A 12891-nucleotide genomic window follows, 5' to 3' on the forward strand; every position below is an offset into this window, starting at 1 on the left:
GAGCACAACTTAGGTTCTGCTAGACCACAATTCTGGTCTTCTATATTGGCAGAAAGTACTGGAATCATTTTAATTTTATTTAAGGACATAGAAATTTTTTACTTGATGTTCAGCATTAAAATTATACAATGTTCCAAATGCTGCAGTGTCCGTTATTCTTGACAATGCCAGATATCTAAACCCAACATGAATTTCTGCAAAAGTGGATTTTGTGTTTGATATTTATATCAACCAATATGCTTTTGACTTCAGTAGACTGTTTTGATTCATTTGGAATATAATTCCAGTAAGATGTGTGCAGACAACCTGAAAAAGATGTTCTGCTGTTTAATAAACTTGAATATTTTAAAATTTTCTGCCTAGCATTTTAGCTGTGCTCTATGCAGGTACTCCTACCCTGGCACTTAGTGGCCCTTAGTTCTGACAAAACATCTTCTTAAAAGCATTTATCTTCTCATTCAGAGTAGTGATGTTTTTCTCTCATTCCAGTATGTTGCTGTACTGTTCTGTTTATATCAAATCACCTGGAGCTACATTTGATTCTCTTATAAGAGGCCAAACATAAATCATGAAGGTTAATTAACTTGTTCCCATTAGAATAATCTATAATTAATCATCGTAAGGCTCAATGCTGAATGTTCATTTTCAATGTTCAAGTTTTGTAAAACTGTTTTTATGGTTTAATGGTAAATGGCCTGTACTTGTACAGCATTTTGTCTAGTCCAAAAAACTTCAAAGCACTTCACACTATGTTCAATTATTCTCACACACACATATGGACACACTGGTGGTGGTGGGCTTCATTGTGGCCACATCTCCTCTTTGGCAGTCTGACAGAGGCAAAGTTGCCATACATGGCGTTCCCAAAGACACAATGACTGAGATGGACAGAGCAGGGGCTCGAGCCAGCAACCTACTGTAGCATTACCCCTCATTTATCTTATGACAATATTATAAAACATCTTTAAAGCAGACAGTGTTTTTGTTAGCTTCATGTTACCATAAGGCCAGTTTTGAGTGGTGGTTTGTTCCCTGATTGATTCTGGATATGCATTTGTATCTTGGTAGCAGTTCCTGGAACTGGACAGAGAGAAATAAAGCTTTTATTGTGAAGCCTGAACCCTTGAAGTAAACCAAGACTGATCACCCTGTAGACTGTGATTGCAAAAAAGTGTTTGCTTTGTGGGGCACAGTAATAAACCTCTGTTTTCCTTCATTTTGGATGTGTGTTGAAGCCTGTTGACACATTTTCTTGAATTAAAAGCCCAGTGTGATTTTAAAGTGAAGAACCGTGGTACATTCCATGCCATTAGCTTGGCACAAATGACACCACCGCGCCTGTCCTGTCTGGGTCTGACCAAAGCAGCGCTGTCTAAATGTGTATCTAAGCCAAAGACAGTCAATGAGGGTACAGTTTGTCCCTGAAGCAAGGAGTTCCCAACCCTGCCCTAAGCAACTGCTGCTGCAGCAACAAAAGTTGGACCTAGTCCCTTGTTGTGCTGAAGAGACACTGAAGGGAATGTGGAGGATTATCTAGCTATCTACAAACTTCTCCCTTGCTTCTCCTTTTTCCCTCTCACAAAGTATTTCTTCCATTAAAATTAATGTTGGGTCGTAAAATCCCTAATTAGACCCTCAAAATAATCTTCCTTTTGAAATATGACTTAAACAAAGCAATTATTATGAATGGTCTGGCATCAGCTTAATTATTATAGAATAGATTTTTTTATTCCATTCTTCAGGACAACACACATTGGCTTCAGCAGACGCCCATCTGAAAATATGCCTTTAATATTATCTGTTAAAATAAAGTACAGTACCAATGTATTCCTTGTCATGTAGCTTCTCTTAATCTGTGCTGCTTTGATAGTTCTTTTATAGGTTTGTTGTTGTTTGTGGCCACAGGCTCTTTAAAGATGGAAGAGGAAAGATAAATGTCAGAGGTTGGAAAACATATGTATAAATTAACATCATTATTTGGAAAACAGAATAAAAATACTGCTTGATGATAAATTTCCCATCAGATTGTCTGCTACGGTGAGAAATCTAGTTTTAATTGAGATATAAAGAAGGAATACTAAATTCTAGATTGATAAGTGATGTGTTTGTTTCTTGTAGTGGATATTGCCAAATGCATTTGGTAAAGATTGACAGATCTGTTTTGACCCACCCAATGTGCAGCCACCCAATTTGACTTCCCGCTCTGTTAACAAATAGTGTGCCTTGAAGTTGAATTATACGTCTTGTAGATAGCCATGTATTTGTCTTTGTGAAATTTCATTAATCAATTGTGAACAGACATTGATTAGTATTACATGCAATCATTCACTTAATAGATTTTATGTTTGTAAATTTTTTCCGGCAAGATAAAATTGAAAAAGAAATTTCTTCTTTAAAGACGTTGATAAAAACCCAATGGAAATTTGTGCTTCAAAAGAAAATATTAATAAGTAGACTTACTATAAATGTTTTATAAGTAGTGAGTGTTCACAATAAAGTCATCTAAGGTGGCTGATATTTACTTTAAAATTGCACATCCACAATATGAACAATCATAGGTGACAGTCTAAAGCTAATAATAAATAAATATGAAGATGACTTGAGCTTAAACCTTTTTGTCTTTTCTGCTGGGATGATCGGCAGAATTTGTGCCAAATCAAAGCATTAAGTGGGAGTTTTGCAGAAGCTACTGTCACAAGGTTTTTCATTTTGCTTCAGAGGGGAACCTTCTATTTTTTCTTTCTTTGTTTCTAAAGGTGAAGCCATCACTCCAGACTAGAATTTCCAAGGCCACTTAAGGGAATATCTTAAAATCTTCTCCCACAGTTAGTCAGCATATTAACCCAGAGCTTTTGACAGTCAAACCAGGTTATATAAAAGGAGGTGTGTTAGCTGTATGTTGGGGTGTACAGATGAACAACTTTACACTAAACATTACACTAAGGTTTGTGTAAAGCCACAGAGTATGAAAAATCTATGAATGCAAATAAAGACATGGGTGCATGAGTACATAAGCCACCGGTCTAATAATTAAATGTTATTTACAGTATTTCTAATTCTTTTCTCTTATATTAGTGTTTTGTTTTGTTTTCTTGTCTCCTGGGCTTTATACTTTACATGCACAAGATGGGGCACTGAGTGAGGTTAAGAGAAGAGCTGGAATAGAGTTCTGCTCCATTTACCACAATGAAATATTCCTCTTAGAATGACACACTCTGTTTTCTCTCTCTCTGCTCTTTCTGCCGTTTCTCACTTTGCCTGTCCTCTCCCTCTCACTTCTCATTTCTGTGACATGTGGTCATTTCACTTCATTCCAGGATGGCTTAGCAGTGCTTTAAAAATTTGCTGCTGTCCTCCCATCTCATTCTGCTCGGTTGCAGGAAGCATTGAGCTTCATAGGCCTACACAGATGTGTTCCTGATGGATAACTTTTTTTCCCTCCCATCTCCAGTTTCTTCCTGCTGTGGGAAGAGCCTTTATCTCTCATATTGCTTTACAGTTTTATTCTTCTCTTCACTGCTTTAGTACACACAAGGAGTTTCTGTATCCTGCATTAAATAAACTTTTCACTTTTTTTCCAATTTTGCCATGTTACAAACTCGAACTTTAATATATTTTATTGGGATTTTATGTGATTGACCAAAACTAGGTACTTCATAATTACAAGTAGAAAAGTTGAGGTTTTTAAATTTCAATACTAATATAAATATTAAAATGTGTTGTGTTTATTTGCTTTCAGTCTCCTGAGTCATTTTTTTTTAAACTTCCCTTGGACATAATTACAGCTGCAAGTCTTTTAGGGTATGTCTCTTCAATAGGCAGATTTGTTTGCTCAGTACGATCTGACAGAGCTTGAATTTGCAGATTGAGCAGAATCATCTGCAAGTCTTACTCCAGATTCTCACTTAGGTTCTGACTTTGATTCTGTCATTCTAAGACATAAATATGTTACTATTGTAACCAGCACCTGTGGAAGAAAACATCTCAAAAGCATGATGCTGCCACCACCATGTTTCTGTCAAAATGTTGCATTTAAGGTGATGTGTAGATTTTATGTTTTGTCAGATATATTGACGGGTTCCTTCTTTCACAGGTAATAAAAGATTATAGTTTAGAGTTGTCTAGTTAACAAATTGTCCCACCTGAGCTGTGGATCACTATGGCTACACTGGACACTCAGACTCTTTGCTGCTTCATTTAAATTCCTTGCCTTGCCCAGTTTGTCTGTTTAATTGGGTGTCCATGTGTTAGAAGGTGAACATAACTGTTGTCTTCATGATTCAGTTTTTTCACTTAATATCTTCTGAGAAAACCCTAGGATCTCCTCAGGACTGTTGTATTTAGGTGGCCCTTACTTTGCATTTGTATTTGGAAAAAAAACTTATGTCCTTGTACATGTAAACTTAAATGTGCTGTGCAAAAGACATAAACGGACAATCAAATACATCACAATTTGTGGTTTGTGGGGTGCCATGTGGCTCGGTGGTTTAGCAAGCACATCGTATATAGAGGCATAGTTCTTGTGCGCAGCTGTTCTGGGCTCGATTCCTGACCTCAGGGTATTTAAATCAGTCCCCGACCCCGCTTCTTCCTCTCAAGCTACTAATGAATAAAGGCCACAAGCATCAAATAAATCTCTATTTGAATATGCTCAGTCATACTCAAAGATATAAAAAGATATAAAAGAGCACAAAGCCCACTTAGAAGTATTTTTAGATCATTAACGCAGCGAATAAAAATAAAATACACACCGCAGCTTGAGTGCTGCAATGTAACTTTGATAGGCTTTTTCCTTAATTTGTGCATTGAGAGAATATTGTCTTTTTTCTTCAATTTGAAGGATGGTACCAGTGTTTGTTTTTTTGTTAAGTTCTTGGAAACATTTTGTGAAATGTATGCTCTGGAAATATCTACTGTTTAAACTCACATATTCTCTGTTTTATAAATAATTAAAAACACATCATACTACAGAGATTATCTTGACGTAATATTTTCTGTATTATTCCAGACCTAGCTGTGCTCCACCCTCTCACAGCAGGACTGTAGATGGTTATCCAGACATGACCAAGTTTCATTTGCATTCTACATGTTGGACAGGAGCGCAGAAAGTCTGATTTGTGAACTCCAACCAGACATTTTAACCTTAGCTTTCAGCATAACCTGACCCTCCTGTGATGCATTGGCTTGCATAGTGTCATATATAAGTATATGCACACATGCATATATTTGCAGCCACCCTGGCTATGGGCCTCATTCCCTGTATAAAGCCATTTGTAACAGCTCTGATCTTTTCCCAGAATCATGTTAACCAGGAAATGAGCCGCTTGGCATTACTTGCATATGCATTTCACATTTGTAATTGAGATCCAGTGAGTGTATAGAATTAACTCTTTCGGGTCTATTGCCCGTCCCTTACTGCCCACGCTGTGCATAATTTTTACTCATGCACGTCTGGTTTCATATTTCCTCCCCATTAGGCCTTCATTGCGCTCCTTTGTGTTGTGATAGAAGCTAATGACTCACTGGAAATCTGCCTGGTGTTTATCAAATGTCTCTCTGCAGGGCCGGTGGTCCGGATTCAACCCTTCCTCATTTTTACAGCATTAGATAAGCAGCCAACACCATGCCATGACACCATCCTGTATAGAGAAATCACATTAAAGAGAAGTACCCTGCAATGATATCTTGACTATATCATCCAGCTCTTTGCGTGGTGGAAAATTATACTCTCAGATGGGGAATGTGCCGCATTACCTCGGGCTGTCATCTGTTAGTGCGCTGATAAGAAGCTATTAAGACACTGTATATATTGGAGATGCAGAGAACTTGCATAATGCTTACATAATGTCCAGAAAATGTTTTGACTGTTTGAATGTATTGTTTTACAAAAGTACAATATGAACAGTGCATATTTTCTTTATTATGGTTGAGTATGTCATTTCTCATACTGACATGTGCAAGTAAGAGCTCAAAAATAGAACGAAAGCTTGAAAATGGAGGCCAGTGCTATGTTTTTAACTTAGAACTTCAGTAGTCAGGGTTGTTAGGTATTATCTTTGCAGGATGCCTGTTTGCAGTGTCCATTAGGCGAGAGACGGGTTACATTCTGTTTAACAGTGTTTCACAAACCAGGTCTTCAAGGCACACTGCCCTTCATTATGTTTCTCTGCTTTACTTTTCATAATGTAGACCCTGAGCTTATTGCTGAGACTTCCAAAAGGCTTTCATGTTTCCAAATCCAGTATGTTGAATGAGAAACATACTGGATATGATATTTTTTGTCTGAAAGCTACAAAAGATCATCATCCTCTGCAATATACTGAAGTTGGCTGAGGGTCAATTTCTTCCAGTCAATATCTCATTGCATTGGACTCACTTGGTCTCATTGAATATGTAGGGCTTCTCAGAAATTTTGTCCACTCTGACAAAGAATCTCCCCTCCCAAAAAAAAAATAAAAAATTAATTGGTGGAGCTAAGCAGCTAACTTTGAGTCTCCTTCTTTCAACACCAATTTTGACACTAAAGCGTGTTGTTGTTGATGCTTAGGTATGGTGTGTTCACTGATCAGAAATAAACTTGTTGGTTTAACAAAAAATATCTTAAATCTAATTCTGCTGGGTTTAGATTTCGTTCTTTGTCTGTGGTGTTTTTATTGAGCTTGTGTGTTTATGTTTCCTCATTTAGAATCTATTTGGTCATGCTCCAATCAATCAGTTTGTGAAAAGTGTTTGGTTGTTCAGACATACACTGCCAAATACAACTTCTGCACAATTCTTTCTCTTTTTTTTTCCAGGAATACTAGGGCTTGCTGTTCCCAAACTTTACATCTCTCCTCTTCCCTCTCTCCTTTCTTCCAGCTCTCCTCCCCCTTTTCCCACCACCCGGTTCTGGCACAGCGCCAATCTTCCTTGAAAATTCCTTGCATCTGGTCATTTCTGGGAAACACCCACGACAGGCCTGTCCAGCAAGCCACAGGAAACAAAGCCTCTTGGTTTTTTGCCTTTTCTTTTTTCTTTTTCTTTTTTTACAGAGGCTTGATGAAGGACAGTAGTCGCCAAAAGGGGAAGGGTCTCACAAGGGTGGGATGTTCCCAACTTTCCAAGAATTTTATTTTTGAAAGGAACATTGAATAGTCCCTTGCTGTTAAAAAAAGTTTTTACTTCTTTGTATTTATATTGTTTGTTTCCAAACTAGATGGCAGAACTGGTGTCACCAGAACTGCTAAATTCAGAGCTGTATGAGGGTATCTACAAAGCAATACCATCTGAGCGATATTTATAATTTCCTGATGCAACTCACTGAAGAGAACAATGGCTGATAAATGTCAGATAATTAAAAAGGTATGATAAAAGCTTTTCCTGAAGTGCTCTCATTATGTCAAAAAGCCACTGTCTTTTTTTCCCCCTTATGCCTCATTTTTAAAAAGAATTTGTCACTTCTTAACACCTTCAAGCGAATACTACACTCTCTGCTGTCTATTCCTGCCTTAAAGACTTGTGAATGACTCACTCTTGCCCTCAATTTAGAAAGTGAATAAACAAGTGCTAGAGGAAGACCTCGGAACAGAAGAGCAGCAGATGGGCCTCTGCTTTGATTTATGAAAGCATTAGGAAGAAATGGCTGCAGAAAAAATTAGCTAATATTTCTCAGTCATATTTTTCAAGTTTCTGCAGCATTTGAAAGAAACCATTTCTAGCATGAATCTGATTTAAAACCAAACACACTCTGGGCCGCTGTGAACACACACAGGTGTATCTCAAAAAAATGAGAACATTGTGAAAAAGTAGAATTTTATTTTTCACTGACTTGAGAATGTGAACTATTTTGCATTTATTCCATTTAGTGAAATATTTCTAGACTTTTCTTGCAACTTAATAAAAATGGCTTACATATGATGAACACACAAAATTGAGTATTTCAGAAAACTTGAATAAAGGCATATTTCAAACAAAAATATCTGAAAAAGGTTTCTGAAAAGTATGTTTATTTCTATGCTCAATATGTAGTTATTCTTTCTTTTGCTTAGTGCTGCATAGATGTGTAGCACAGAGACGGCTATCCTTGAGTCTGGTGCTTCTCATTTCCCTCTTGACAATAACCCGTAGAGGAGGTTCATGTCAGGCCAGTTTGTGGATCCAGTTCAGCAGAGCAACACCATGGCCTTAGAAGCAGCTTTTGGTAACTTTGATGAAGTGGTCAGGGGCTAAAGCGCTGCTGTAAAATGATATCAAAGTCTTCAAAAAGATTGTCACCAGAAGGAAGCATGAAATGCTCTAAAGTCTGCTGGAAGATGGCTGTGTTGACCGTGCACTTTAGAAAACAGTGCACCAGCAAACACCTACTCTGAAACTTTACACTGGAATTCAAGTATAGCATAATATATTATGGGCTTCTCTTCCTAAAGACTGTGGAAGATTCACTTTAAAATGCAATGCAAACTTTAATAATAAAAAATACAGACTTTAAACTACTGACTAACAGTCCAGTTTTTTCGTTCATTCAGGAGTAGTTTGCTATGGTGAATTTCAGGCTTGTAGACCATGTGTAGGATTCATCTGCGTGTGTTTGCTCTTCAGGTGCTGATTCTAGCCTCAGTCCACTCCTTGACATGTTGACTTGGGCTCCAATGTTGTCAGATCTCAATTCAGTCGAGAATTTGAGGTGCTAGAAAAACATGGCAACTCTAGGATGGCACACCTTGCAACATAAAACGCTTAAACAGTCTTCTGCCAAAATCTTTGTGCCAGATTTCTTTATTTTTATGCCGCACTTAAGCCTGCTCCACAGACGATGCCAAAATGGTATTGGGAAAGTCTGAAAGTCCTTATCTAGTAGTAATGCGATTTGTGTTGAGTATTGGGGCACAGGTTCAGTTATTTAGTTTCAAGAGTCAAGTCTCAGTTCCCAACTCTTAATTCTTAATGGACTGATGAATATTAATGGTTTAGCTGACCAATGTCTTTCATGGTCCTCTGATGTTTCAATTGTGTATCAGCTGAGATGAATGACATTCCAACAAAACAAAATAATTAAACAAAACAAACTGAAATTTGTGTTTTTAAAAGGAAAAAATGGATTTGAAGGAATAGGTTTCTTATTAGAGAAACACTATAAAAATATCGGTGAGTGGTGGGGACCTGAGAATGGGACTTGTACCTTAATACTTCTTTTGCCATACAGTCGACTTGATCAAATCCTGGTCTTTGCTTGTTTTTTCACTGCCCAAATAGAAAAATATTTAACCTTAATATTTGAAAAGTTACATTTTGTATATTATTTGGTTGAAACATCATCTCTGTCTTTAAATAAAATTGTCAGAAAATAGGAAACAGCTTGGTTCTATGTAGTGCTTCATATTATGAAGCACATTTGTTGTCTCATGCATAAATTGGATATTAGTCCTATCTTTTGCTGTTAAAGATATATACTTTTGTTGAAAACATAACTGTTGGTTAGATGTTGGATAAATTTGTGTGGAAATGTATTGCTTTGCAGGTCTGTTCCACGCCATGGAAAATAGTAAAAAATAAATAAATAAAACAAAAAAAGAGAAAAATGGAAATAACTATTGTGAATCTGTGCAATACAGAGATGACTTTACCTCTGTGTATACACTGGTATAAAGAAATATGAATCTGTTTTGCATCTGCGCTTACATCTTTCTGTCATACGTTAGCTCTGTGCCTTTTCTAATTTACCTTTTCCATTCATCTCTGTCTCTTACAGGCTGTGTTCTAGACCTTATGCCTTTCCACATTTACTGAGAGTTTGTGTCAAGTTGAAGCACAAGCTGTTAATCTGGTAATCCTCAATCAATACCAGCCACGTCTCTCTTCTTCAGATAAAAGTGGCCTATCTGATAATTATATTTCCCTCTCCATGTCTGTAAAAGGTTGCCCTTTCCTTCTGTGCTTTGTTGTGGTCCTTGGGATTCTTCTGCAGGAATCAATTCTATCTGATCACATTTAAAGGCTCTTTTATACACACACTACTCATTGAATAAGCATGTAACATTTGCACTACATTATGTGTCTTGAATATGAAAACATGTGCTTTAAAAGTGATAGAAAAACATGTAGATGTGCAGAATGTTTTAGCAGTGCAACTCTGATTGTCATTGGTAGATATTGTTAAATAGGGTGAAGGTACTCTTTAATATTCAACCGTTAGCTCTGCATATTTATAACAATATACAACATTTTTATTAGGCTCTGAGACATGCAAAGCTACAGTTTTGTTACTGCTTCCAAAAAAGAAACATATTTCTTTTTTCCCAACTCTAGGTCTGCCTGCTTTCAAATACTGAATCTTCAGGATTCATAAAAACATTTTAATTGTATTTAACATATCAGTGAAATTATAGGAGAGAAATTATACTTTTTTTTCTTGACACTGACCATGTCCTTGGAAAAATAATTATATCTGAAGTTGCCAGACGCGGCTTGTAGAAGTGTGTCTTCTTTTGACTGATTCAAAAACAACAAAATGGAAGGCTCTGGAGTGGTCTAGTCAAATTCTGAGCCTAAATACTTCTGTGATATTGGGACATTACTTGACACAAGTTTTACATGTTTAAAGACCTTACAACAGGCGTGTCCAAAGTCGGTCCTCAAGGGCCGGCATCCTGCATGTTTTTGTTCTCTCCCTGGTTGTAGTAACAACCTTCTCAGCTTGTCAATGTTCTCCTAAGGCCTCTAATGAGCCATCATTGGATCCAGGTGCGTTAAACCAGGGAGAGAACTAAAACACACAGGATGGCGGCCCTCCAGGACCGACTTTGGACACCCCTGCCTTACAATATAGCTAACTTGAAACTATTCTCTACAGAGGAGTAGACCCAAATTACGTCAAGGTGAAGCAAAAGGCTCATTGCCAGTTATTGCACACAGTCGACAGCTGTTGCTTAGTGTCCTTTTCACACAGAGCCAGGGAGATTCACACAGCTTGCTTTCCCTTTAAAACTCTTAATTTACTTAGATCATCTCTGTTTCATTTGAAATGTCTTTGATCTGAAACATTTAAATGAGATAAAAAACACAAAATTCAATAAATATGTAAGAGGACAAAAAATTATTTTGCAGCACTGTATGTTGGTACACCCTAATCCTGCTTTTTATTTAAAAAAAACAAACAATTTAGTTACTTCTATTTTGCAGTTTTGGTGCGCAATCCCATTTGTCTTATCTTTGACTTTGTTCATTTGACTATATGAACCCTTGGCCTCGATTGTACTAGAAAAAGTTTTATTTAGCAAACTTTTCTGCTTTTAAGAATATGCTTAAAAAGAGTGTTAGAGAGACGATCAGTGTAAAGACACTGTGTTCCATGTGGTAGCTCCTTGTGCAGCCAGTAGGGGGAATCGACTACTCGCACTGGCGCCAACCCCTCTGGTCTTCACTCCTCTTCCCCGTGTTCTCTCAGGTTGTGGAAACGCTGCAGCCCGCTGGTCTGTGTCTGGATCCCTCACTCGCACAGAGCTGCTCAAGACCCTCCCACCGGCTGGGCTGGGAAAGGAGGAGGCAGTGTGTGCTCTGTTAGTAGCTTCGAACGAGCCCCCTTTACCACCCTGTCAGTGTGGAGGAGAAGGAGAGAGAGAGGCTTGGATACTGAGTGACAGAGGAAGCACACGCGAGAGAGTCAGGCTGCTTAGATGAGCAAGAGAGCCGAGGAACAATAAGGAGCACGTTTTATAGAAGCAGATAACAGGATCACAGACGAGGGACTTCAGGACACAATCGCTGTCTTTTTTTGTAATCACTTGTCTGCTAACTGGAACTGCGTGGATTGGTTAACCAACCAGTGGATTTTTGAATATTTGCCTGTGCCACATCATTTAAAAACTGGGATCTTTCTCTTATCTGTGCTCCTGCTGGCTTCTCTGCTACAGACTGTGATTGCTTTCTGTGTCTGTGTCAAGCTCTGTTGTTGTGAGACAAAGTGCATCTGTTGGCAACTGGCACTGACGATATCTTCTTCTGTCAAGCAGGACAGGCATCGTCAAATCAGAGGAGAGAGAAAGTGTATGTGGGGTTGAGCGTGTGTGTGTAAGAGGTGGGAAAGACAGAAAGCGAGGGGCAGTGAGAGAGTGCGATTAAAACCAAGCCAAAGGACTGGAGTGAATAGCTTGAATAGAGAAGTGAGCCTATACGTCCTAACCCGTTTTTCCTTACCATTCCTTTCCTCCTCCTCTCCTCCTCTTCCTCTCCCATTCTCAACATTCTTAGAACTGCCAGAGCTACTGCCACCTGCACCTCCTTGCGTCTCCTCTTTCCTCTTCCTTTTCTACCTCACCCTAACTATCCAATCGCAAACTCGCCGCTCTCCGTTCTGGCACTTTAGAAAATATTTCTAGTCCATCAGTAAGTGAGCACCTGCCTGATACCAAGTGTCTGGAACAGCGAGGCAAAAGTCATCGGGAGCTCCCTCATCAGAGGCGGACCTTCTCGGAAGCCCAGTCCGACACACAGATCTTGCCTTCTCCCCAGAGGACCGGCTTGCAACACACTGGTGCAGACAGCAAAGCCTGGAATCGCACAGCCCCACCGTCGCCTCCACCACATTTCTAGCTACTTGGCAGCTCCCGCCCCCGTGTCACCATTCCCTGCCTCAGTGCTAAGGATTCCAGCTACATGGGCAAGCGATTGGAGCAGCAGCCAATGTACCCTCAGTACACCTACTACTACCCCCACTATCTCCAAACCAAGGTATGATGCTCTTCAGCTGTTCTTTGATACCCGCTCATGCAATGCACTCGTGCACTCTTGTCCAGCCTCCCTCCCACTCTTCCTCATCCCTGGGGACCCCTCCCTCTTCTTCCTTCCTCTTCTAAATTCGCCCTCCACATCATCCCCTCATCTCTCACCAGAGATGGGATTTGGTGGATAACTGGC

The 12891-nt window shown here is 38.8% G+C and overlaps 1 protein-coding gene across 7 annotated transcripts in view; it reads left to right on the forward strand.

Moving 5' to 3' along the window:
• rbms3 (RNA binding motif, single stranded interacting protein) overlaps positions 1–12891 on the forward strand; it is a 324043-nt gene that overhangs the window by 74204 nt on the left and 236948 nt on the right. The window contains exon 1 of one of the 7 annotated variants that reach the window (XM_028035466.1): positions 11328–12705. The exons of 4 other annotated variants lie outside the window; for them this stretch is intronic. In XM_028035466.1, coding sequence (XP_027891267.1) covers positions 12631–12705 — 75 coding nt within the window. In that variant the 5' untranslated portion in view covers positions 11328–12630. Of the gene's footprint in view, positions 1–11327; positions 12706–12891 lie in introns of those variants that run through there. 2 more of the 7 variants (XM_028035465.1, XM_028035467.1) reach the window with 2 other exon arrangements.

Source organism: Xiphophorus couchianus, chromosome 13 (assembly GCF_001444195.1).
Source record: "Xiphophorus couchianus chromosome 13, X_couchianus-1.0, whole genome shotgun sequence".
Lineage (NCBI taxonomy): Eukaryota > Metazoa > Chordata > Actinopteri > Cyprinodontiformes > Poeciliidae > Xiphophorus > Xiphophorus couchianus.